Genomic DNA, 27,955 nt, shown 5'->3' with positions numbered 1-27,955 from the left:
TTTTCTCTCTGCCTGCAGAGTACACAAGCATGTGCACACACAAATTTAAGTGAACTGTAACTGAATCACCTAGAAGCCTAAACATCAAATTCATAAATACATCAAGTAAAGTCAATTTTTTCAAGATAATTCCTTAAAAGCGTTTTGTAATTATATTTAAGAGTGGTAAAATAGGCTAGTCCCAAATGTAACCACTGAATGTTAGCTGGCATTTTTTCAAGGAAATTGAAAGTATGACCATAATCAGATGCATTTCTGATAGAGGTTAGTATTTTAGTAACTCTTGAAGCAGAGGAACTCTTCAAGCTGCTTGTGACACTTGGATTTCTGTGCTATGAATGTGGGTTTTGAGAAACTCACCAGTAGAGTTCGGGATAAAGTTTTTCCTTTCAAACCAACAAGCGAAATTATGATGAAGCTAGCAGTTCAGCTATTTTGTATACAACTTTTACACAAGTTTAGTCTTTGGAAAAGTTTTCAGTTTAATTCCCTGATCAATACCGTAGGTTTGTTTGTCATCCACTGAATATGAAAGAAAAAAACCTTTATGCAATATTGCTGAAATGAATTCCACTTACCTCAACCAAAGATAGGTATCAGTGCAGAACAATTGTCAGGACTACTACGGTTTCATTTGTTTTGTGCAGGAAGACAGATGATTGAAAAAATAGTTAGCCAGTGTTTTTCCTAGCTGACATTGATTAAATTGGTAGTTCATTAGTGGGTTGTTGTTGCTAAAAGTCACATTTTAGATGCTGCATCTTAGATCTTTGTCTTTGTTGAGGAATCCTCTGGTTACCAGCCAGAGATCAGAGGGTATATATATTTTTTTCCTTCGATTTGAGATTTGTGAAGATATTTGAGGTCTCCAGTATTTGATGAGAATTTTTTGTGTGATGGTCACAAATCCAAGTAAAAATTCTCTACTGATAATGGTCCTGCTGCACAAGATGACTTCTTTCTAAGCTACACAATGCAGTGTTGAAGATTTAGAAATTAAAGCAGGAGTGCAGGACTTTGTTGATCAGTAAAGTCACATTTCCTGAGGAAACTGCTGCTTGATTTTTGGATGAACAGAAAGGAAATGTGTATGAAATCAGCTATCATGCAAATAAAAATAAAACCACTCTCTTGGACCTTTCACAATACTTCATTTTTCTGGTGTGAACTAGTCCTGGTAATAATTATGAACAAGGCTCAAGAACATTTCCCTTCTGATAGCTGGGTGAATTATAAAAGCATTTTTATCTTTGTATTGTAGATATTGATGAATGCCAGTCTAACCCATGCCGCAATGGAGCCACATGTATAGATGGCCTCAATACATTTACTTGCCTGTGTCTACCAAGCTATATTGGTGCTCTCTGTGAGCAAGGTAAGATGTACTTTTAAATCTAGAATGACTTAGGCCATGCATATGTGGCTGTGAAAGAGGAAAAATACTGTCATCTTTTCCACGAGAACTAAAGTGAATTAGAGTGCCAGAAGCCATACTTATGTATCTTATGTTTCTTCTTGTTAGACTATGAAGTTTATCCTTTCATTCTTTTTCTTTCCTCATATTGTTATGCTACATAGCTATCTTCAGTATGAAGAGTAGAATGTCTTTGTTTTGTGTTTTTGTTGTTGTTGTTATTTGTTGTTACTGTTTTCCAAACAGTGGAGAAACACAAAACTTCTTTTATAGAGATGAATCACACCAGCAGAAAGCTAAGACACTTCCAACTTTATATGCCTACCTGTTTCCAGCTATCTTCCTCTAGAAGATAGAGAATTGAAGAAACTATTAAAATTTATGGGAAATTGTAGTGATGAGTTTACATTTTTTAGTCTGAACAAAATTTGAGTATGTTAGACTCTCATGATTTGTAGCTGAGGATTCTTTGTTTAGCATTACATCTACACCATCCTTCTCAGATGGATGAGAGCAAACACTATCCATATGCTTAACATATCAAAATTCATACTATTGCTGTACTGAATATTAACTGAAACTGGGCTCCAAGGCAAGCACATCCTGTTCAGATTAGCTTGCAGACGCAGTATCAGATTATTTCACCACTGTAGAGATGCCTTTGGGATAATGAGTGGAATAAAGTTTTACTGCCTTCTGAACTTTAGTTTTAAAGTTATTACATGTAGTGTGAAAGACATATCAGAACACATCACTTTGAACAACTGTCACTGGAAAGTAGGAAATATCCCACTCAGTATACTAGATTATATAACAACTCTCTGCAGACTATAACTTTGACATCTTCATCCCAGACTTTTCTAGATCGATTCATTTGGTGTTATTTTAGGACAAGTAGGTTGCAGAAATGCAATTACAAGTAAGTTTTAAAAGATTTTCTGAATGGGACAATTGAAATGAGATCAAGCATCTGATTTCCTGTAACTGTTAGAACATTGCTGCAAGAAATTCTGCTGTATTCAAGAGAAATATCTGTGCTCCAAGATGCTTAGTGTGTAGTCATAGAAGTACAAAAGGGGTAGCAAAATCTGTTCTGTCAGTAAAATTAATGAAGACATCTCCATAGGAAAAAGAAATGGGATCTTAAAATGTACTTTCTGAAGCTTATAAAAATATCGTTTTATTCAGCTGAGTAGTTTCATTCATAGGTGAATGAACTGGACCTTTGGATTTGTGTAATTAATGCTGTGTCTGAACCCTTTGACATACTGCCTATTTTCAGGCTTGTTTCTCAACTTCAGTGAGTGGAAGGCAGTTTGAAAACTCTTCCAGCTCAACCTAGAGAGATGTTTCTTAGAGCTTAAACCTCTTGAAGCTGCCTGGCTCCAGGACTTTTCAGTATTTTTTTCAGTAGTCTGCCTAACCTTGTGATTTGAAAGTTCTAAATTTGCTCTTAAAAATTGCAAGTTGTCAGTATTCTCACAACAAAAGAAATAAGTGTTTTGCTCCCCTCCTCCTACCTTTAATTTCAGCAAGTCCATAGTAGTGACTGGCTCTGAGTACCATGGTAGCTTTCAGCTGCTTTTTATGACCAACCTGAGAGTGCATTTTAGGTGGTTAATGGGAACATTTCCTAGTTTGTCAATCAGAACCAGAGCCCTGCTCACTCAGCTTTGGAATTTAAATTTCCTCCGCTTAAAGTCCTGCAGTGGTTTGAGACTTGGGAAAAGTGTTCAGTGCCAAATTTCCACTCCACCAGACAAAATAAAACCGTGCTGGCAATTGAGACACAGTTGTCTGGCAAGCAGGCTTTATTTCAAGGCACCAGTCCTGACCTCACTAGATTTAAAGACCAGCCAGAACAACAGAATATGTACCTCAGTGCCACAGGAAAGGTGGAGTTGAGCACACTAAGATTATATTTCATTACTTTCTCTTATTTTTCTGCAGTATATACTATTCATTTTAGAGAGCCTCAGAAAAAGTGAAGTTGAAGGGCTTTCTTAGACATGGTGCTGAGTATTCAAAATATGATGGAAGTGAGAGGAAGCAGCGACTGCACATTACTTCTGAAAATGAAATTCGAAGTGAGACTTTTTTTAGGATAATGGATTTCCAGCTGACATAAAGCCCAGCCCTTTCCCCCACGGTATTAAGCGTGTACCATCATTAGGAAATGTGACATGGGGACAAACCCAGGAGCTCCAGCAGGTGGTGGAAGCTGAGGAGCCTTCAGGGTGATCTAACCCAGGGTGAAAGAAATCAGTTCTGAGAACCAGTGAGCTGTAACTGGCTCTCTGACAGACATTTTTCTTGCCAGGTGGAAGCGGTTCAGCAGACAATCTGAGCCCGGGAACTTCTTCCTGAAGAGAGCTAAAGTTGTCTGACGTTAGAAATAGAGCAACTGAGGGTGTTTCCTTTTTAAACTAGATTTGTAGGTCAGCACGCCAGCATTACTTCTGAATCAGACTAGATCAAAGTGGAGTGGAGGACCTCTGCTAGAAAATACTCTCTTTTTCCATCACATGCATGTTTTCAAAGCACAGCATGCCACTTGCTGACATTTGCATGTCATTTCCTAAATGCGGAAATCCACAAAAGGTTTTCAAAGGATGACTGCAGACTGAAGTAGATCTCTGTATGAGCCTTATCCCAGGGGAGCCAGTGGTCATTGCCTTGGCATCCTTCTGTGGAAAGCCCTTCTGAGAACTTCAAGCATCTGCATAAATGAGGTCAGAGCTCAGAGCCTCCCAGTTCCACTGCCCAGAGTATTGCTTCACACACTCCATGGCTGAGGAAGGAGGAGGGGAGATGAGCTGGGTATCTTACACACAGTTTGTGGAATGAATGCCAGAGAAGGTGTGCAGTGTGGTATATCAATTTTTGATTCATTATTGAGCTGCCCATATTTAGGGTGGGGGGAACCTTATTTCATGGTTACATGGGAAACAACAGAATGGTAGGGAATTAAAGTTTCTGCTGCAGCATCAAGAATAACTGGGTAGATGAGCATCTATTTCTACCTTCCTTTTCCTTCCCTGAATGGCTTGAGTTACCTTTGCTTTTTGTTGCCCCCTCTCCCTTGTTATTTTCCCTGGTATCTACCTGCTTTTAATGTATACTGTTTGCATTTCAGACTCAAAGTTTGGTTTTCTCCACTGCAGAACCCCTGCAGGCGCACCTAGCTAAGTCTGTTTACCAAATACAGCTGCATGCTTGGCCCTTTGTGTTGAAATGGTGCCTGTGTGTTTGTTGCTGGACATGCCTCCTTGGGATAATATAGCCAGCTGGTCTGTATTCCAGGTTCTGAAAGCAAAACAGCTTTTTTCTTTATAATTGTATCAGGAACAATGTGTTGGTTTTTTTTTAATAACATTTTTCGTACATAAGTTCCTTGTTGAAATGCCTGTGATTACTTCTGTCTCATTTGATTCACTTTGTTCCCCGAACTTGCTAGACTGGGATGGACGTATTTGAGAGAGGCTCAGTGCAGAGATACTTTCTGAAAACAGACAATCTCTAGCTGATGTTTTACAGCTGAGAAGGGGATATTTTGAATATTTAGAAATGGTTCTTCTTCGAGATGTGTGAGCTAATGGGCCCAATACATTTGTTAGATACCTCAAAACTGACAGTCACAGATAAAATTCACAGCTGAGTAAGACTCTCGTTATGTTCTAGTACCTATTTTTCAGTCTTTTATTTACTTTATGCCTCTTATGAAATTTATTTAAAGACAATGGACGTACTGTCAGCAGTGTATTGCAACTGTTGAAAATGTACTTATCATGTCTGTCTATGTATTAAATCAGCAGAGAAATATTCTTTTTTTGATGCAGTCTTTAGAGATGTTGTTATATGTATACAACTGCAGTTACAAAAAGCAGAAACTGTGTAGGTGTTTCCTTGCACACATCACTGAAAAAGCCTGCAAGTTGTAATAAATCCTAAGGCTTACTCAGTCAACTTTTAAAATACCATAAATTTAGCACACAGTTTGTCAGTCTTTCCACCATATTCTGGAGCAAGGTCACAGAAAGCTGTGATTACATCCCAGGTTAAGTATATAATGAATGTGGAATATTGTATTCAGTAATTCCTCCCACCTCCTCTGCTCTCACGGGTGATTGGGTCAGAAAGTTACAGCCACCTTCAATTAGACTTTCCTGGTTTGTGGAAGGCATTAAAAGGCATTAAAACCTATACACATACAGAATATTTACCTCTATGTTACTCTTTCAGCTTTACTAATGTAGTAAGATACATACACGTTAATATCTGTGTGTCTGTATGTACATATGGATGGATGGATGGATATATATGCATGTATATATATATAGGCATGTACATGTGCCTCCACACACACATAGTCAGGGCAAATCAATGCTCGTTTCAGTTCTCCATAATAGAGATGAAACAGTCTGCACAGTTTTATTTGCTGGTTCACATTTTTATCCTCCAGCCTCCTGATTCATCATCTCTTAATTCCTTTTTCTACTCTTCTTTTCACTCTGTTTATTATTCAGACTTCACTCCGGTCTCTTTCCTTGTGATAGTTTTTGGCTACAAGCAGGTGCAGGAGAAGTTATTCAACTGTTCTTGGAAAACAAACATATAATTTTGTATAGGAGGGAGGAGTTGTCTGTGCAGCATGGGTGAGTGCGTGTCACCTCTGAGTAGGTATGTTGCAGTTTGCTGTCCACTGCCTTAAGAGGAGAATTTCTGGAACCTATGGTTTATGCTACACCTCATTCTTTGAGCCTCATCTTTTAGTTTTTCTGCTTCAAGACTCCTTAGCTCCCATTCAACCTTTCTACAGAACTTCTCTCAAATTGTGGAGTTCCTTGTGTGCCGGAGCCAGACTAGCACAGCCCAGATCTGCTCTCCAGCCACAATGTTCTCAACATGCAACACTGCCTTGTTGTTATCTGGCTTCTTTCCTGTGGGACAAGGTTGTCCCTGAACAAGATGAATAATAAAAGCTGAAGTGCCTTCGGAGAGTACACAGCAGTACACTGTTAGTCAGCATTGTGCGGTTAAACGAATGTTCAAGGGAACCAAAGGCAGACTAAACTTTGAAATGGCCTAGATCCCAGAGATTACAGCCTGCACCTCCTACAGAACGCAAAGCAGAAAACACCAAAAACTAACAAGCTGGTAGTATAAATTACATTCTTTTTTCATATCTGGTATTAGTCAAAGCACAAGCAGCTTTCTGCAGCATAACTTGTTGAAAATAGAAGAGAGATAACCAGTGTAAGTTGTGTTATGCCTTCATATTCAGTGTATCCATGTCTGTACAGATGACTTAAAACAAGATTTTGATATGAGACTCCTAAGACAGTAACTGCTTTGTTATTAATGTTGCCAAGAGCTGACAGGGAAGGCCTCTGGAGTGATATGTTTGCACATATCCATTCACACATTTTAAAGTTCAGTTGTTATCTCAGAAGATTAAAAAAGGCAACAAAACTTCCAAAAAAATGACAAATTCATGCTTCAGGATGTGAGCAGCATCTTCCTTCTGTCAATTAAGAATCTGCCTTCCATTGTGAATTTGTTTTTCCAGAACTGACTCTCAGCTGGTAGCAGCTCAAACCTGAGAAATATCGTGGTTGAATAATTTGCAGACATATGTCACTGGCATATCCTGTAGTATTTGGCTTTTTCCTGAAAAAGTGCAGAGTCCTTTAGGCCAGAGCATCTTATTAACAATTATCTATATTGACTTACTGAAAATAAGAGATGAGATTCATACCCACAATGCATATATACCACCGGAGAGGCAAGATGGTTGCTTTCAGATAAAGCTGTGTTTGGTCATTGATACAAAACCTTCTGGGAAGTTGCAAATTCCTGTTTCGAGATGAAAAAAAAAAGCTTTTGTTTCTGTTCTTTATCGTCATGCAGCTGAGGCTCTTCAGAGTGAGCAGCATGTGCTGAGTTTTCTGGAACCAGCTGTAGTCAGAACACTCCATAACCTTGTGCTGAAGTGTCTTTTTTGGTGCTACTTTATCCACCACCACTCAAAATAATCCTGGGATTCTTCTAAAGTTTTTCACATTACTCTCTAAAGGTCTCTCCATGATAAGCTCTTCCCATTATCAAGCACAGATCAGAGTAATCCAGTCATTGTATTTGTTACTGCATATCTCATTAATGCTGACTTATGTCTGTGATTCATTCCTACAGTGCTGGTACAAAGGCAGACTTGGGATGGGAATCTTGTTCCTTACCATCTATTCTGATCACATTTGCCTAACCTTGACAAAATAATTAATATCAAATCCACAGAGTGTTACTGTTCTGAGGCTCATGTTTATTTTTCTTGATATAAAAGGAAATACTGGCTGATATGAACTTCTGTCTATTACATATTCTTATCAGCACCATCTCTCATAAGAGCACTGACAGTGTACAGCAGTTTGTATTTCAGCTTTATAGCCTTCTTTTGAAACTGATGGCTAAAGTTCATTAATTGATAGTTTATCAAGGAAGGTGGGTTCTTGTGAAGGATTTGGAGAGGTAAAATCAGAAAGATAATACAGCAACTTTGCATCTGTGGACTGAACATTAGTAAGAACTTTCCTATATGATTACTTTCTGTTATCAGTTTCTTCCAAACCAAGGTAATTCAGTGCAGTCATTCGCAGAACTATTTGCCCTTACAAATGAAAATCTTAATCTTCACCTACAGACTCAGAAAGTTAAGATGATACATAGACTAACCGCAGTGTAGCATAAAGGCATTTCATTTACCCTGGGTAATGGAGTAAAAATGTCCCTGTGGAATTGCCTGGGTACAGCATAACTCGATCAGTAGGTCACAGAGTTACCAGTTATGGATATATTCCTTACATAAATAATTAGCTTACATTGAATTGGGTAGACAAAATAACTTGAAAATTTAATGAGTACTCAAGGATGAGTGCTCATTGCTTGTGTTCAAAGAGGTGGTTACAGGTGGTTACTTGTGTTACAGGTGGTGGATACCTTCATCTTTTGCTTGCAAAAAATCCATCCATGTGAAACATATCTATTTTTCACACGCATTATCAGAACTGTGGTTTGTTTACTTGTCACAGACACAGAGACTTGTGATTATGGTTGGCACAAGTTCCAAGGACAGTGCTACAAATACTTTGCCCACCGACGTACCTGGGATACGGCTGAGAGAGAATGCCGCCTACAAGGAGCCCACCTGACAAGCATTTTATCCCATGAGGAACAAGTCTTCGTGAACCGTAAGTACTGTTATCTGTTACCATCTCTCTATTCACAACTTACCCTCCTGTTCCTTCAGAGTTTGCATTTCCATGTTAAAATGCACTTTGAGTTTTTAAAAGATGCACTTTGTTTTCCTGGTGTCTACTTCTGCTGTGTGATGTCCTTATCTCTACTAAGTTATGATTTGTTACAAGGAAAATTTTCAACTTTTGAGGAAGTGAATGAGACGCAGTGTTTTGGCATTGAAAATAATGAAACTTTTTTTTTCTGGTGGCTTTACATTTCTTGTTCAAATAACATGAATGCCATCATATTAGGTAGGCAGTAGGCATAAAGGTTCCTGTGTCCTAATGCTGCACAATCTGGACTTTGGTCACAGCCTACAGCCTAAATAAAACTTGAAAAATGTAGACTTAAATACATGCTTTTTGTGAATGTGGTTTCCTGATATGTGCTCTGATAGGAAACAAACCTGTTTTCTTTGGGGGATGTAGTCAGGACAGAAGAGGCAAATTGTTTAAAAATGTTAGATGAGAATCTGCTTTTTTTATAGAATCTTGAATTAAAATTAAAAAAAAAAAAAAGCAGAAAAACAGACTGTAAATAGTTGTTTGCATAGGTATTAGAAGAATCTTAAGAACAGGATGTCTGATTCATTCTGAGCAAATTCTTCTAATTTTCTTTGATGAAATCTCTGCCATTTATGGGAAAGTTAATAAAAATATCCTTCTGGTTCCTTTCCCATTAGGTATTGGGCACGACTACCAGTGGATTGGCCTCAATGACAAGATGTTTGAGCGTGATTTCCGCTGGACTGATGGTAGCCCACTGGTAAGATGCCTTTAAAATGAAATCATTCACTCAGCTTTTTGTGGTGTTCCCACCAGAACTGAGAGAAGCTGCATGAAAACATGTAGTCACTAAATATGCATTCAAGCAAACAACCAGCACACCATCTTGTTTCGGGATAATTACTGTTTTGTGGTGTAGTTCTAAAATCTTATTATTTTACACTTTGGACTCCCAGAGTTTCCATACAGAAAAACTCTTAAACTTTTTGTCTAAGACCATTACTTAAGCATCTCAAATGGAGAAGAATTTGTGATCTCTAGCTCTTACATTATGACATACAGCAATTCACCTCTCTACCCATATATAGAGAGCAGAATTTTTATTTTTATTTATTTATTTATTTATTTTGGCTGAAGGTATGGCATACAAACCCTTGCATTGGCTGGATCTTTGAGGATGCACGAAGGAGCCTCTCAGATGTTCTTGGAGGCTGTCCTAGTCTGTGTGGCAATCGTGCAGCTAGGCTGGGGAAGCAGCCATCCTTAGGTGGTTCAGGAGGCCTTTAATCAATTATCTGTCCATACAGTTTTAAGTTGCTGTTGATACCTACTGTTACCTTAAAATAAAAAGGAAAATCAGCAGAAGGAGAGGGAAAACATTTTCTGCTCATCTTCAGCTAAACTAAATTGAAGAGCTGCTCAGTACAGGAAATAGTGGAGCTCTTTCCACCAGAACAGAAGGGATAGTTGCATTAATGCTGTTTAATACTCACTGAATAATATTATGTGTACATATATATATGTATATATATAAAAGAAGTGGTTTGCTTTTTATTTCCTTTCCAGTTGTTAATTCTTCTTAAGGAAGAAAACATCTGGACTTCAGGTTATACATGTGCATGTGCTCACATATGCACACAATTCCATGTGTACTTTACTGCATTCTATGTGGCTACAGCTTATGTAGACAGACACCTGGAACAGAGCAGGCTTCACTTATTGCCATTTCACGTAAATAGCCAAAGGTTTAAAGTTCTCTAAAATGACTTACAAATGAGCCATTTCTTGAGAAGCTACCATGTGTGGGAGGTGACAGTATGGAGAAAAAATAAGGAAGATCTTAAGTTTTTTTGTGCACTTGGTTGCTTGGTGATTCTTTGGTGAAACCAATGTGCCCATTTTTGCTTGGAGCCACATAATCTTGCAGGATGTGAGTGGAAGAGCTTCTTTTCATCACTTTCTCTTAACTCTTCTCATGTATTTTTGGGAGCAAAAGATGGGCCACAGCCTCAAGCTTCATTCATGCTAGATGAGTTAGTTCTGTGTCTCTTAACGTGGCTTCTCATACCTTGCTGACAGCAACAGGCATCCTCTTTTAACTTTGATATGACTATTTTCTACTGCCAATGATTTATTACTTCCCTACTAATTAACAGAAATAATGACATAATCAACTGTATGCATTAAATATAATTCCCTGATGATGACCTAAAATTCCAATGAATTTCAATACTGTAGTTCAAAAATCTACAACGTTTATGTATTTGCATCTGAAAATAGTCATGATAGTATTAATTTACAACCTTAAAAATAAGCATTATTTCTTAAAAACTCATATTCTATTATGAATTGCTGGGTAGAGGTTGTTGCATATATTAAAACATATATATCAGAGTGCATCTGTAATTTGGCTGTTTTTATATTTGTAGCCCAAAACAAAAGTTTTTCCTCTCAAAGAGAATATTTTCTATCCAGAATATTTTCTATACAGAATTCTGTTCACGACTTCTAACTTCATAGAAAGTTTGCCAAATCTGCTGGGTATTCCCCTGACATAAAGAATTTCCTTGGAGATACTATCAAAATCAGAAAAATAACACAAACTTCTAGATAGTGCATATAAAAGCTGCTCACATTCATCTTTATTTTGGTACTTGTTTGAATACTAGGATAATAGCTTAGCTTAATTTGAAAATCATACCTATGTGGTTTCTAAGTTTTTGAGTTAAAAAAAAAAAAGTTGTGATATTTGGTAGATTAAAAAGTAAAAAGAGCAAATGAGTAACACCACCAACAGCAAGACACATCATGGATTAAATTACTGGCCCACTGCTGCATCTGACCTAGTAGTGCCCAGATTAAATAACTGTGATACGTGTTTATGCAAAAAATTATGATTTTTCTTTCATTTGAGTTTTCTTTCTGAGCCAAATAAAAGGAGACATACTTCCACTTACAACTGGAATTGAGAATCGCTGAATGACAGATTTTACCATTGGACAGTATGAAATAAGTCTTGAATTATTTTGTTGTACTTTTTCTGTGGATATAAGCAACCCACAACTTAAATATTCAATATGTTGAAAGGAACTCTTTTTCTAGGTGTTTGCATACAGCTTATTGACAATTTCTGGAAAAGGGATTAAATGCCTTTTTAACATTTGCACCTAGAGGATATTTCAACCAATGAATTCAGTTGAAGGAAATCAGTCATTTTTTTAAAAGTTTCAGCTCAGAACCATGCCATGTGTTTTTCCAGAATTTTTAAACCGAAACTAAATGCCAGCCACTATTATTTATAACCATTGGACAAAAGCACATATATGAATTCCTTATTGAAAACCAGCAAACATACATTCAAATGCACTGTACATCATTTCCATCTATGGTTAGCTTACACCTTAGCTATTTTCTGTGGGCTTCATAGTCATAGTCATATCGAGCATTGACATTAAATCTTGTGCTATTTTAACTCCATATGCTCCCAAATTACTTTTTTTTTTCGTGGCCTTCTAATACAATCATATGAGATGAGTGTTGAAATGCTGCAGCTATAGGAGTAGAGAGAGTGATGAGTTCTTCTTTATCATTAGTCTAGTAGGATGAGAAGGCTTAGATTCTCTGATGTGGTTGTGGAAATTTCCCCTCCCTAATGAATCAATGGATAACAGTTTTACCAATCAACTAAGAAAGGGCCTTTAGTTTTTCTTTGAGATCAGTTCATGCCACTTCGGTCAGATGGGAGATTTGTTTTAATTTGTGTAGGGACAATATGACCAAAGCTTTTAAGGAGTGAACATATATAATTAAGCTTCTTATTGGAAAACCATAACTGAAGCTAGGGTAGCAGAACAGGTTCGTGGTCATACTGAAAACAGGAGTGATTATTTAGGTGCCTAATAATCAACTAACTACTGTCAGACACTTTTGATATCTTAGCATTCTTGGAATTCCCTATAGAAAGTACTGACTGTCAACAGTTCATCAAAAACAGTAGCAGTCCATAAAGCCCCCCTATTCCTATGCTTGTTTTTCATGCGTCAACTGGAATTTATATCTAACTTGCAAAAATAATACCACTAAGCATATTTTGGAATAAATGAAGAGTTATCTTGTAAAAGCACTGTCTGATTCTCAGAGTTACTCTGGACACAAGATGTTGGTGTCTTCAATAATGAAGCATCCAATCAAATTCAATGAGAAAGCAAGTATTAGCGTTCATAACATCAGAAACATTAAAACTCTTTTTCAGTCCTCAGGACATTTTTCTATGTCTATGTTGCTGAATTTATTCGTTTGACTGTACCAGCATTACACACTGAAAACATCAAGATGTTTTCTTTAAGGAGAACTGTTAGGACAAGGAAAATTTTCTTAACAAAATAGAAACATACATAGTCATAATTCATAGTATTGTATTCCTGCAAAGAGAATGTGAGAAGACTTTGATGTACCTCACTGAATCATTTGACATGTATTTATCTGTGTCCTTTTAGCAAATTTTGGCAGGTTTTAGGTCTTAGGTGTAAAGTAGCTTTTAATGTTAAATTGTTCAGCAGTTTCCTGTCTTTTGGGCAAAATAGCATAGTGTTGTGCACTGGATTGGGTTGTCTAAATAAAATCTCACTGTTTCCTTGTAAAAACACCTGTTAGCATGCTGTTCCCACTACATCTGAAATACATACTGGGCTTGAAAACTGCAAAATAACATGAATAAAGCAACTAGGTAATATGTTTCATACCCTGAAGTTCAGCTGGTAGTCTAGACTTTCCCATAAACAGATTACTTTCTAGGTAACTGATACTGCATTATATGGGATTTTATTAGCCAGGCCATATTTTATGTGTATTTGTCTATTTTTTTTTTTATAACTCTTCTGTAAGACAGATTGGGAGCTTCTTAGATGATCGCAGTGCACATCATCAAAGGAGCTTCTGGGCTAAGCTTAGGGTATCCTGTCCAATATGTAAACCAAAATGAACTGTGATTTCAGTAAACTGTGGAAGCTATTGCTGGCCAACTGTATGAAGTTAATTTGTTCTAATTGTTGCACTGCATCAGTATGGCAGTAAGCAATCTTTTATCATCTTCAATCTATCAATGTTCTTCATCCATTTCTCTTGGAAAGAGAATTTTCCAACATTTCCAGTGGCTAAGAAAGGTGGATTAGTGTTCTGGAGCTGACTGCCACATGAAAAGCACTTCAGCACTGTTTTATCTGTTTCAGTGTTCCCAAAGTGCTGATTGCCACTGTGTGAGTGCAACGCAAAATGTTAATGTTCTTTCAGGAGACCAAGACCTAGGTTTGTGGTGCAAGTTCAGCTTTCACCACAATGACTGCAAAAAGTTAGTGGCCATGGCTGCAGATCTGGAACATTGGTAGCACACAGGATCACCTGGGCCACTGCGAAGAAAAACTGGGCCTACCTGCCTAGATCCCAGCTTCCAGACATCTAACCTCAAAGGTGATGGCACTGGGGTGAACCCAGAGCACTTACAGCGCTCCAGTATTCCTAGGGCTTTATTATTCATGTATTCCTCAAAATTCAGCAAATTTCTGCTCGGGACATTTCAGATATGATTTCATTGACAGGTGGAAGAGGCAGAAGGAAATAATAGAATATTACAGAGCATGTTTTGTTTGCTCTGCTTTCATTCTTTTACGGTGTGTTTATGTGCTGTTGGTATCTGATGTTGAAAAGCCCTAGTTTTACTCCTATTCGTAATTTACAAGGGAATCAAAATACATGTATGAGAGTTTATTTACATAAAAGTTTACAGAAACAAACTTATTTCTTGTACTTTTCTCTAAATTTTTCTTCTGACGTTTCTGTGATCCTGAACAACTCTTTTATGTTCAATCATGGATCAATTTTATGCCACAAACATTGTAATCTTGAAGCAACAAGAATAACTTTTGGAAAGTCACAATGATACAGAAGGAGGTAAGGCCCTAACGGTCATAGGACTGTAGGAAAAAAAGAGTTAGTCCATACTTACTTTAGTCCTTGTATTGTGTCTTGAATTTTGGGTAATACAAACTAATAAGGAACAAAACTTAACCTATCAGTGGGGATATTTAACAATTGGCTTGATCTAGGAAAGAGTGAACACAATGTGACATTTGAAAATATCTTAGGGAAATTGAATTTAAATAATTCACTTAACTCTGTGAATAGTAACTTTTACAGCTGTAAAGCACACCCATCCACACAGAAAAAATCTGGTGTTGTTCTTGGCAGCTTCTCCATTGTGTTTTGATTGCTGGCATTTCACTGTTAAGGACCCTTGTGAGCTGGCACAGTGGTAAAGGAGTCCTTTGGAGCTATTCATGTTATGGATTAAGCACATATATAGCTACTTGGGGTTGTGCCGTGGGCCTCCATCTCACAAGGGGTGTTATTCATATCCTTCGGAAAATGCTGTTGATAATTAATGCTTTGTAGGGCAGTGAGCTCACTCCCATTACATAAGATTAGCGCAGTAATAAAGAGCTGGCTAGTGTCTGTGGCCAGATTGTCTGTCACTGGGAGAGTAATGGGGCATATTGCTGCTTTTAATACTGTCCAGAGACTCCATTTCGTTTTTCTTCCCTTTGGCACTACAGCGTTACACCCTGCATTCACAGTGCTGGCCCTCCAGTTGTCAGTGCTAGGTAGTCACATAAAAACAAAGCAAAACCAAACAGAAGTTTAATTCTGGCAAAAACAAAGCCCCCTCTTTTCCTCTCTTTATTGGTCAGTGAATCAGAAAGCTCTGACCTGAGCAAATCCATAACTGCGTCCTCATAGAAAGAGTAACGTTATTAAATGCAAAGCCCTTCAAAAGGCTTTGGTACTGTAGGGAGGCAGTCTGCCTCCGAGGGTTAAATAAAGCAAACAAACTAAAAAGTACTGTAGTCAGCTGCAAACAAAAAGCTCATTGTGCCAATATCCCACAGGATCCCTGCAGAAGGAGATTTTAAATCTACCAAATGTTTTGATTTTGTGCTGCAGTCAGTCATTACAGACTCTTTTTAAGATGCTCGTTTGACCTGTGTTTAAATGGAGGAGAACTATATAATGTTATTAATGACAGGTATGTTTCTAGTTCAGAATGTCATAGGCAGTAAGGAGGGCCTCTTGGACAAAGTGTTTTTTTTTGTCTTATTTTTACCCATGGGGCCAGTTCCATCAGAGCCTTGTTTCAGCTGGGCTAAAGCTCCTGGACAACTTCAGACGTGCTATAACTGTTAAAATAAATGACAAAGTGGAAGATTTTCTTTTTTTGAGTGGCTCTCCTGGAAGTTGTGCACAAAAGGAGAAAGTCACACCCTGCACAATTTGCATCACATCGGTAACATACAATTACGTTGGTGTGACTCCCAAAGAACATGTATTCTGTCGACCAGCATTTAACACCGTAAAACACTTTTCTTCCAGTAAAACACCTGCCCATTAGCAAAAGAATTTCACCAGCTCTCTGTGCCACTCATTTTTCATTCTCTATACTAAGAAGTATTCTGGCAGACCTACACACAGTATACACATAAAAATGAACCATGCTCAGTGTGTGAACTGCAGTGAAAGTTAACACCCTAAGAGGACTTGGTCCAGAGCAGGTCAGAGTCATTGAGGTGCTGTCCACTTACTTCAGTTAGTCTTTAAAGAGTTAATAAAAGAAAGATCTTTTCTGAATAATGATGATTTTGCAACTACTGCGAGCAGCTGGAGGCAGTCGTGAGTAGACATTGCCATCTAGTGGGAACTTTCTGCCATACATGGCAACTTGTGCTCCCCCCAAAAGATAGGTTTGATACTGCTTCTGTGTTTCAGCTACATCAGCTAGCAAATCATTTTTACATATTTCAATCCTAGTTCCTAGATTTCTTTTCCCCAGTTGTTTATTTTTGCAAAAATCTAATGCTTATTCTATATGTGATCATTTCTAGTGGGTGTTCACAGAGCTACACAAAATTTTTTCTGAATCTGTATTTGCCAGTTGTTGTGTAGGACATAAAAGCATTTGCAGTATATCTGGCTGCTCTGTTACAAAAAATAACAACAAAAAAGGCCTTTAAAGGGGAATTTTTTGCAAAGGTCCTTAGGAAAGCTCCTTCTGAAAGTTTGACTTGCTCACAGTGTGACTGACTGCAGTGGGGAGGACTGCATGCCTGCCTGATCCAAATTCTGTATGTTTCCCAAATTGTATAAAAAAAGACCAGATTAAGGGTCTGTGGGAGGTCATTCATCTATGATCTAAATATTCAGAATATCAGGGTCATGACATTTGATTTATCTTATGTGTTCATAGGCAAGTTTAGACATAGCTGCTGTCTTCAAATTGACACAAATTTCTCCCAGCAGAGACTTGCCAACTTTCATAGCCCAATCCTTCTTTCAGTGTGTTATTTTAGCAAGTGCTTGAAGTATGCATGGGATCTACCCTATGGAGTTTAGGACACCACTCAGGGCTTTAAAACAAGGCCTGTGCTTAAGCATCCACTGAATGGATTTTTTAGTCTTACGAATACTTTTGGTGAGTTCTGTCAAACTACTCCCATTCATAAAATTAAACAGGAAATCTTTTTCAGGACTGGGGTGAAATGAAGTGAAACAGAGCCTATGCTGTAAAGTACATTTTTCTCAATGTATAAATGTATTTAAAGACTAGGAGAAGTTAATGTAAGTATTTTATTCACTGCCAAATCCTCACAGTAATCTGTTTGATTTTTTTTTTCTACTGAAAGGAAATGCAATGCCTTTCACCCCCCATGAATATCTCGTTTAACAGTATCAGTGCTGCCTAACAGCATGAGCCACAAGCCAAGGATTTCTGAGCTGATCCATATACTTACTGTATCCTAGTGGTGATCTCTTGTCATTCAGCCAACCTATAAAGCAAGGTAACAGGACCAGCACTTGCAGTCTAGTTATAACAGAACCTCCACAGTGAGGGACATATTCACAAGCCTTTTCTGTAGAAGGCTTCTAAGAATTTGTCTGCTATTGTGAAAAAGTATATTCCTATTCTGTAGCAAAACTGTGGGAAAAAAATAGAGACAGCAGTCAATAAGCTTTGTAATGGTGGCTTACACTGATATAATGAAGTTGTGCTTCGCTTAAGGTGAAATTGCATACTGAACATCCAGTCAGCTGACTCCCTGCATCACTGCTAGTTTTTTGTTTAGTTTAGTTTTGTTTATTTGTTTTACTGCTTAGCTACATTAATCTTGCATTAAGAAGCTATCAGGTAGGGAAGCAGCCAAAATGAAATAAAATAAAAATCATGGTGGACATTAGAAGTGCTAAAAGTTGCCAAGATAAGTTTGTGCTTTAAGCTCATTTAAACATGCTGAAAACATGCTTCCTTAATCCAGAAGTAAAGTCATTAAGCCCATAAATCTAAATAGTAGTTGTATTTCAAATAAGCTGCTTCCTAGCTCTAGTTACATACAAGAGATTACTGGCCTTTGCACTACAAAGGGGTTAAGCAGTACTGTTTTGTTTGCATCAGTAGCTGTGCTTCATTAAACATGGTATTTGTTGACTGTTCTGGAATGCAGAACCCGGTCATTGATCTAAACGACTTTGTGCACCCATTGGAGATAAAGGGAGGGCTGAAATGTGTAAGTGCCAGCTTGGAGGCTAGGTTGCAGATTCATGTTGGCAAGGCAAACATCTGAACGAGATGAATGGGTAACTCATTAAAAATGAAATTAGTCCCTCAAATAAGGCTGGCTATCTAAAAAAATAATTAACAAATCTCCCACAAGGTAGGATCTTGTACATAACAGGGAGGTGATACTTACTGCCAGCCATCTGAATGACAAAAACAGTGACTGGCCACTAAAATCGGTAGTTTTACACCTCTTTGAGTCATCTTGGCTTTCTTTCCCTCCTTTATCCTGTCACGTGATAAAGGCTGATTAAGGCTGTAATTTAGTTCAATGCTGCATAAGGAAATCTTCCTCAAACATGTGGAACTTTCACTGTAAGGCACAAGACAAGAAAACACATTGCCACTGCATCACTGACTGGAGATTAGGCAGCCTGGGAAGCCTGAGGAGCTGGTGCCCTGCCTCAGCTGTGGCTGTAACCAATAGGCCTTCTGTCCTATTCCTCTGGGGAGATTTTTGGTACTTTTCATCCTGTGGGCTTCCGTTTGATCAAAAGACCGCACAAAAAAGATTTCTGAAAAAGTGAAAAGAGTATAACAGGAGCTCATATTTTCAGTGGAAGCTAATGGTAAGATGGAACGGAGGTGTAGCTCTCAAAGAGACAAATGAATATACAAATAGCAAAATACAAGAAATATAACTTGTACTTTATGTGTGATACAGCTAAAAGCATCACTAATGGCCATGATTGAAGCCTGACTGTTGGCAGAAGGATGCCCTGCACTTCATCCACTGAAACACCATGCTGCCAAGTGTGGTTTTGCTGGTGTCGACGTGATGTGGACGAAGCAGAAGGCTGGATGGGATGGTGCCAGTGGGTTTTGGCTTCTCTCTGACCATGGCTGATCTATTTTGGACATGGTCTTAAAAAGCAAACAGTCTCACATGGTACATGTTGCCAAGGAGTGAAACTAAAATACTGAGCTTTTTTCTTTTTAGTAAAATGTAACTTTTCTAAAACTCTGTAATTGCACCGAAATATGAGGATCTCAAGTGACACAGACACTTAAAAGACATCTTACTTAGAATGTTTTCTAGAGCATTGCTTTCTGACAGCAAATTTATGAATTAAGAGTTTTAAATAGTTTTTTTTTTTTTTTCTTGTGTGATTGAAGGGAGTGGAGTGTTTACACATAACGCACTTTATATGAGAGGTTGTAAGGAGTGTCTTTGAAAACCAACAGTTCCATACACTGTCATAAGGGACTTGGTTCTTTTTGGTTCTTACCCACAAATTTTCTGCTGTTGTAGTTCTACTGTGTGTAGTGCAGTCACCCCTGGTTTTCAGTAGTGAAAATGGAAAACAGTTTCAAGCTGGTGGTCATGCAAAAATATCATCTGTGAGAAAAAAAAACAAACCAAGAAAACACACATTGGTGTATTTCTCTAGCGTCTTGTTCCACTAGGACTATGAGAATCCTTTGGTACCATTATCATGTAATCAGTGGCTAAATAAGGATCTGAAAAACTACAGAAGATCTGGGTGGAGACCTAAGAAAGCAACTCAGCAGTCTGGAACTTCCTCTGCTTAGCAATTCTGGCACTAAAACCAAGCTGAATCAGAGGTATTCTGCCAAAATAAATTTGTGCAATGATGATATCAGATGTGAGGTAACAGCATGTCATGCTAGAGGATATCAGACATTCTTGGATAAACCACAAAGTCTAGATATAATCCTTTGCCATTACACAGCAGCCCTGCCAACAAAGCAAACACAAATTTTCAGCTCCTTAAGGCAGGGCAAGTAGCAGTGTGTGGAGCCTGTGTGGCTCAGCTGGGAGCTGGTGTGAAGTGCTCAGTTCTGGTCTTGAGTAAAGAAGTTAGCGTGTGTTGTAGTTTAGGACTATTAGACACGGATGAGACTAAGTAAAGATGAAGTTAAGCTTGTTCCACTTGAAGGATGTTTTATGAATCGGAAGAGGTAATAAATTCAGTACAGAATGGATTTATTTAGACTATAATTGTTAAATTGCTTGGAGAATTAAAATCTATGATAGATGAGATGACATATAGCAGGAAAAGGTCAAGTTTTGTTTTTTTTCATAGCCTGATTCACTATAAGGTAAATACTACCCACATCATATTTGTTAACTGTATTTCTAAAATGTGGTCACACAGGCAGTGAATAGTGGTTATTTGATAAAGCTAAGAAAATAGAAAGCTAAACTTTTGTGATATTTATATGGCACAGCTCTAGCCAGAAAGATGTAAGCGCTCAGGAAAACATAAGCATTATAGAAACTCTGCCATTTTGACCATACAAGGGTCTGTCTGCCCAGTTAAAGTCTGGCATTTATGTGAATTCCTGTTCTTTTAGATATCCATTTTTATCTTTCATTGAATTCTTCATAGGGTGACACACAGAAATCCCAAAGAAAATTGCTAAGAATAGTTTCCCGTATCTACTCATGCTTTCCTTAGCATAACATTATGGAAGCCTCAAATTACTATGCTTCACTTGGGATCCAGATGAATCAAGAAGTGGGGTAAAGATTATCCCACCCCTGCTAACTGCAAGGACATCAGACCATACATAACCTATCAAAGACCGTTGCGTGGATTTTCAATCTGTTTGACAGTTCTTTTGCTTCTGCTTTTCCTGATGGTTGGGGTGAAAAAAAAAAGTCTAAAGTTAAAAACATATGTTCTAGTCCATGTATCAAGCTGCACACAGCATATTAGTAGTCATGGTCACACAGCTCTTGGGAGGGACATCACTTAGGGAGATCCTGAGCTGGAAGCTGAGAGCTGCGTAGCTATATCACTGCAAATCTGCACATTGCCATCTTAGAACCCAAAATGCAGAGACTGCCTAAGTTGATGTGCCAGGTTTGTGTTCCAGGTACAGGGCTAGAAAACCTAGTTAAAAATATATATATATATATATATATATATATATCTTTTTTATTATTATTTCTATTTCATACTAACAACCAGATTTGTACTTCCAATAAGTGTGCCAGTTTCAGTTTTCACTGCCACATATATATGTTGGTCACTCTGGAAGTAATTCCTTCTATTTATTTCCATGGAAACTTCAACAGATACAAAAACAACAGTAACACTATTTGGGAGATCAAATTCTCATCTACAAAACACTTTTTTACAGTGTAGTCACCACCATTAGCTATGCATTTTCACCAGTGATGAACAAGAACCTGCATGCTGTGCTTGTGACAGTCTGCATGGCCATCCGGAACATTGCTTGTCTTTCACATTGCTGATGCCACTGCTGAAACATACTACCCACTGCCTCACTGTGCTCACGTCCACTGGTTGCTCTCCATCAACGTTCAGCAAGCGTCAGTGAATGTCACTAGGTGCCATTTTTTCCACATGGAGGAATTCAGTTCCACATCTTTGCTTCATCTGCATTTCTATGTCAGATGCCACGCTGTCACACTGCCCCTCTGCTGCTATCGGTCACATGGCAACAGCATGTAACAGAATATTGGTGGAAAGGTTCAACCTTTACTGCCATACCACCAACATTTGCCTCTGATGTCCTGAGCCAACAGCAAAAATTAGGAAGCAATACTTTCAGAGCAGCCCTCATATGATCAACATGTCTGTGGTATTAGGTTTTTTTCAGATGGAAGAATTTAGATAATCATTCCTTAATCTGAAAGGCTTCTCTATGCTACATTCTATTTTTTAATGGAGATGTCCATCCACAGTGATCTAGGGACGCACCCTGACACCTTTATTTATTTTACACCTAATTCTGCAAGCTGTCCCATTGCATGGCTTCATTAAATGAATTCAGAGAACAGATAATTTGAATCTGAGTAGCCAACCTGTTGTTTGCCATTTAGTAGTCATGGACTAACAGGGATAGCAGTCATTTATTGCATCTGTTAATAGAGTGGGAAGATATTGTAAATCTAGCTTTGTTTAGTTTGTGCTTAACTGCTTGAACCAAACAATTGAAATTGCTGTTCATTAAAGGTAATGTTGTGTGCTCTTCTGTTAAATGGAATGTAAATATATCTCAACCCTGGGAATAATGAATTTGTTAATCTTTCCTGCAGCAATATGAGAACTGGCGACCAAACCAGCCGGATAGTTTCTTTTCTGCTGGAGAAGACTGTGTTGTTATAATATGGCATGAGAATGGGCAGTGGAATGATGTTCCATGCAATTACCACCTGACCTACACCTGCAAGAAAGGAACAGGTAGAAACACTACAGAAACTATGGCATATAATTCTTTATTCCAGTTTTATAATGTTAAAGGGACAAAATGTTCTTGGTTTATGGTGATCAGTACAGTGATTTCAGAAGTGAGTTAGCCCCTCAAAATCACCCTTATCCACAGATCACATCTCCTCCTAATCTTCTTTTGACTCAGGCACAGAATGATACCCAGTTGAAACTTGTGGTTAAAACCAGGCAAATTTCTTATGTGCAGATCTCAAGAGACATTCATAGACCTGGCAGGACTGTTTTACTTGCATGCCTTGAAAAATACTACCAATTCTTTCTTTTGATATCACTGTGAATGATGTGGGCAGCAGAGATAGTATGCGTGGGAACAGAACAAAGCTGCAACAGGGCAGGTTCAGCCTGGATATTAAGAAACATTTCCATGCTTTGAGGGTGGCCAGACACTGGAACAGGCTTCCTAGAGAGGTGGTGCGTGCTCCATGCATGTCGGTGTTGAAGAGGCATTTGGACAATGCCCTCAGTAACATGCATTAACTTTTGGTTAGCCCTAGAATGGTCTAGAAATTGCTCTAGATTCCAATTGCCTCTTCAACACTGAGCATCATCTGTCAAGTGATGCTGCCCTTACCTTCCACATTTTCCAAAACCGTGTAGCTTAATCACAGAATCATAGAATCATTGAGGTTGGAAAAGACCTCTAAGGTCTAGTCCAACCTGAGTTGCACTTTTGGAATCTGAAAAGCATTCTGGGCTTACACACTGTTAAAGCTGATAGTTACAAGAAACCTGAGAAATGCCAGGAGCTGTACATTAACATCTTAGTTGTTCTCTGCCTCTCTGGATTGGGAAAGTAAAGAAGAACGAAAATCTTGTGTGCACTTCACCACTGCCCAGTCACCAATTTGCAGCTTCTTGTTAATATGTACTCTGTGCATTGATGAATGTATGAGTTTAACATGTCTTTAAACAGTGTATTTTTGAGGAGGACACGATAGGTTTTGAGAATAAGATACTTTTCTTAAATGCTTGCTATAACTTCACTACTTTTCAGGTTTTACAGCTCTCCAGTGAAAATCTTTTCTTTGTGTGAGTATGAAAACTTTTTTGGTTCAAATTTATATCAGTAACTTAAAGCAAAAAGGAAGTATTAACAACACAACCTCTGGATTTCCCATTTCCATTTGCTCTATAAGAACAGGAGAGCTACAGAAAACACTGATCTCCCTGTTCTTATTTGAACATGTCTCTTTGGAGTCTTGCTGAAGCCACTGGTGTAGAAGTCAATTATCACATTCAGAAGAGCTTTCACTAACTGAAGTTTTGGGTTCTGTTTTTCTTTTTTTGTCTTCCTTTCAGTTGCCTGTGGTCAACCTCCTGTTGTAGAAAATGCAAAGACCTTTGGGAAGATGAAACCTCGTTATGAGATTAATTCCCTTATTAGATATCACTGCAAAGATGGTTTCATCCAACGTCATATTCCAACCATACGTTGCCAAGGGAATGGAAGATGGGATATGCCTAAAATTACATGCATGAATCGTAAGTTCTTTGAAAATGAGTCAGTGTTGGACTGGGATCAATAGACTTATTTATGTAAACATGATCATCTATAATTATAAGTAATGATAAGTAACAAGCATGTCTTTCAAGGGAAGTGAAGGAGATATAAACTAAAGTCTCGTATTACAGATGATGGCAGCAGTGCAACTCCCTCTGTAGAAAAATGAACGGGATTCAAGAACTAATATGAATGTTCCTTTTCTGTTCTTACAGAAGCCATTAAGATTCTTTAAATTAAACGGCAGGACTCTTACAAAGGCCCTGAAATTAATAGGTTACTAACAATAACTTCTATAGGTGTGTTCTAACTTTGTATAAGAAACGATACATAAATCTCCTGTCCGTAACACGGTTATACTAGTTAATCATTTGTTAGCCCTCTAATTAACCGAGAATAAATAGAAAGGGGTGTAAAGACAAATGATAAATGCTTGAGTTATTTTGATTTCCTTTTATTTTTCCCCCTTTTCATTGCAGCGTCCACATACCAAAGGACTTATTCTAAGAAATACTACTATAAACATTCTTCATCAGGAAAGGGAACATCATTAAATTCCTCAAAACACTACCATCGCTGGATCAGGACGTGGCAGGACTCAAGGCGCTGAGTGCTAAATGGTGAATGGGGATTTCCACCATTTCAGCCAAAGTTCTAACTTTCTGTGCCTTTTCTATCACTTGTAGGAGTATTATGAAATTGTTTTGAAACTACGGACTCCGGTATTCACAATGCATTTTGCAAAAATATTGTGTTTATCAGAAAATTTAAGAAAGTATATAGAGGTAAAGTGCTTATGGGGATAAAAAGAAACCATTTCCAGCCTATAATGATCATTAGTTTTCTATATGCCATCAGTGTGGACCATTTTATGATACTTACCAGCCTTTTGCAATATTTAAACAGCTGATTTTAGCACCAATGAAAATGTAAATAAGATGATTTTAATGTTGTTTAATTGTTTTTTGTTTTTAAAATCCTGTATATAAAATGAAAAGTCACACTAAGTTTGGGCATATTTATGGTTAGAATGGCCTCAGAGGTCTTCGGTCATTTATGACATTGTTTTTATGTTTACCTAGGCTGGAAATGGTTGGAATAACTTTACTGACTGAAATTTGCTATTAACAGGTGAAGATAAACACAAAAGTTACATGATTTTTTTTTTAAATGCAAACTGTGCCAGTTATCACTCAAGGTACAGTGTGTGTCCATGTGATGCAAAATTTAGAGCACATAAGTGGGGATATAGCATGAACTAGGGACTGCAATGTGGAACTTTTTTTCTGCTCTCCATTCCAGCCTCATCATTCGTGAGAAAGGACTGCATGGAGGACTTGTATATGACAAGGAGGGCCTGTAAAAATCCAAGTGCTAATACATTAACTTTATCAACCAGGGCCACCCTTTTTGAAAGAAAGAAAAACGAAAAAAAGAAGAAAAAAAATGACTTTCACAACATTAACTACAAGGTCTATATTACAGGTCTCTGCATTCTAAAATGGAGATAGACCTAGCGTTTGGGGGATCAATTTTTGTAAAAAACAAACAAAATCAAAAAAGTAAATAATTTTGTATATATAACCATTTTTTAATCTTTTTATAAAGTAATGAATGTTTGTGTATGAATGCTGCAGCTGTGAAGCGTACATAAATAAATGAAGTAAGCCATACTGATTTAATTTATTGGATGTTATTTTACCCATGCAAAGAAGATTAAAAGAGCTCGCCAGAGCAGTATTAGCCCCTGAGCTCCACTTTTGGAACCATCGTTTGCTATTTCCTTAGAGAACAAAATTCCTGCTAAACAGGATCATTTGTTTGCGGTTAGGTGGGTGAGATCTGCGTGACTTGCGGAAGAATCAGGATCTTGGCTTTCTAGAAAGAAGTGTGTGCACAAAGAGATTATAGGTTGTAATTGGTGCAGTGTGTGCGTAGGAGTTTTTCTGTTATGATTTCTTACCCTGGTCAGTGTGACAGCTGACCTGGATGTGTACAGTAAGTGTAGAAGGTAATGTTTGAAAGGACCTCTCCACATAAAGGACTGTGTCTGATTATTTCTGGGAAGTTCCCTGCACAACTCTGGGCACAGGAAAAAAAAGGAAAGAAAAAGGGAAAATAAAGAACAGTTAAGTTCCCTGGGATACACTTTCTAAAATAGCATTGCAAATACAGAGACAGATGAGAGGTTTATGCCTTTGTGTTATGTGGGGACGATACAAAAAGTTGTAAGGGAGAGGAGAAGAATAGAAAACACAGCCAACGTTTAAGAGTTTGTCCTAGGCAGAGCTACCCGTGAGGCAGCCTTGCCACGGCTTATTGGGAACACTGATTACAGTCCCAGACAATATCTCTTAAAAAATGGCAGTGACCGCTCCATCCTGGGTACCTGACCTTTAGATGTTCAGCCTGGCTGGTTAGCTGGTTCATTCCCCACCCCTGCCCCCAAACAATGCACATAATACTTTTCTCTATTTATATTATCTTGTATAGTGTATAATGTGAATGTCTGTTTTTTTGTGAATGAAAGTCTAAAATCTTTGTAACTTTTATATCTGCTTCTGTTTCACCAAAGAAACAAGGTTTTGCTATACTGTGACTTGTCTTGTTATTGCATGTCTTCCTGTTTAAATCTATGCAATGTGATTTTTTTCATATGAATACAATTAGACTATCAGGTACTTCACAGTCATCATGGGTTGGTCAAATGCCCACTGGAGTCAAAGAGAATCAGCTGGCTGAACTTTAATAAGTGCTGGATTTGATTTTATATGAGCAACGGTAGATTTGGAGTAACATTTTAAGATACGCAGTTTATGTTTTGAAGTTGATTATTGTTTGTATGAGTCAAGGCTCATAAGTATACAGTACTCTGCACATCACTTCCTTGTACCAGAAGCATACAGAACAGAAAATATATTTTAACACTTTGCAGACTTTCTCACCATATGTATAAAAAACCCTGCATAGATTTGTTGTTTTCTTGTCTACTTGTTGGATTTAAACAATGTTGTAAGGCATTCAGATAACATTGTGATTGTAGTTTAAGTAGGTTAGGTGCAGTGCTTATATTGATTTTTTTTTTCACCTCCTTCTATTACGCATAATAAAGTAGGACTGACAACATTCCTTATTAAAAAAGAAAAAAAAAAGAAAAAAAATACAACCTGTTACCCATGCTTGTTTATTTAGACAGATAATTGAACTTTTTTTTAAGCCTGACCTGAATCCCAAGTTGTCCAGTGCTGGAACTTGTGTCACAGGGCAGGTCTGGTGGGACACTGGGACGTCACTGCATCCACATTGACCTCCAGAACATGACAGGGCATTTGATAGTGTACAGGAACTGCTGGCAAAGCCAGGGATTCACATACATTCTTTTTTTCAAATGGTCTTCCTTAGCTCTCTTTTCTTGCCTTCCAAGTTTACCCAGGATCCTGTTTAACATTTGTCAGACCCCCCTCCACAGATGAGGTTGTCCTCCTGCAGAGCTTAGCACTTACACAGGGCAGGGACAAACCAGGCCACCTATTCTGGTAGAGCACCTCAAAGGGGTAGTGCACTAGGCACGTGCTGCCTACTGGAAACGTTCCTGTATCCCAGCTGCACCATAAAGGCTGCATGACTTGAATCTAGGTAGAAAGAGACAGCTTTATCTTCTTGCACGATATTGGTGCCTTTGGGACATCCTATTGAAGTGTCACTGCAAATAAGAGACTCATCAGAGGCTGGGGATAGAAGTATGACACAGGTGAAAATATAAGTCCCTGGATATACCAGCAAGGTACAAACGGGCTGGCAAGGGGCCACCAAAGGAAGGGATAGCATGCAAAGAGATTTTTGCAGTGTGGAAGGGTT

At 38.0% G+C, this 27,955-nt stretch overlaps 1 protein-coding gene across 2 annotated transcripts in view; it reads left to right on the top strand.

The window, feature by feature from the left end:
* The window catches only part of VCAN (versican), a 106,360-nt gene extending 79,664 nt beyond the window's left edge, over positions 1-26,696 (top strand). Inside the window, exons 10-15 of one of the 2 annotated variants that reach the window (XM_040655380.2) lie at positions 1,262-1,375; positions 8,500-8,658; positions 9,390-9,472; positions 22,404-22,548; positions 23,896-24,078; positions 24,577-26,696. In XM_040655380.2, the coding sequence (XP_040511314.2) occupies positions 1,262-1,375; positions 8,500-8,658; positions 9,390-9,472; positions 22,404-22,548; positions 23,896-24,078; positions 24,577-24,707 (815 nt within the window). In that variant the 3' untranslated portion in view covers positions 24,708-26,696. 2 annotated transcript variants of the gene reach the window in all.
* Positions 26,697-27,955: the final 1,259 nt, after the last annotated feature.

The sequence above is a fragment of the Gallus gallus genome, chromosome Z, assembly GCF_016699485.2.
Source record: "Gallus gallus isolate bGalGal1 chromosome Z, bGalGal1.mat.broiler.GRCg7b, whole genome shotgun sequence".
Classification (NCBI taxonomy): Eukaryota; Metazoa; Chordata; class Aves; order Galliformes; family Phasianidae; genus Gallus; species Gallus gallus.
Note: the sequence above shows the minus strand (reverse complement) of the source record. Positions and strands in the feature narration are given on the sequence as shown.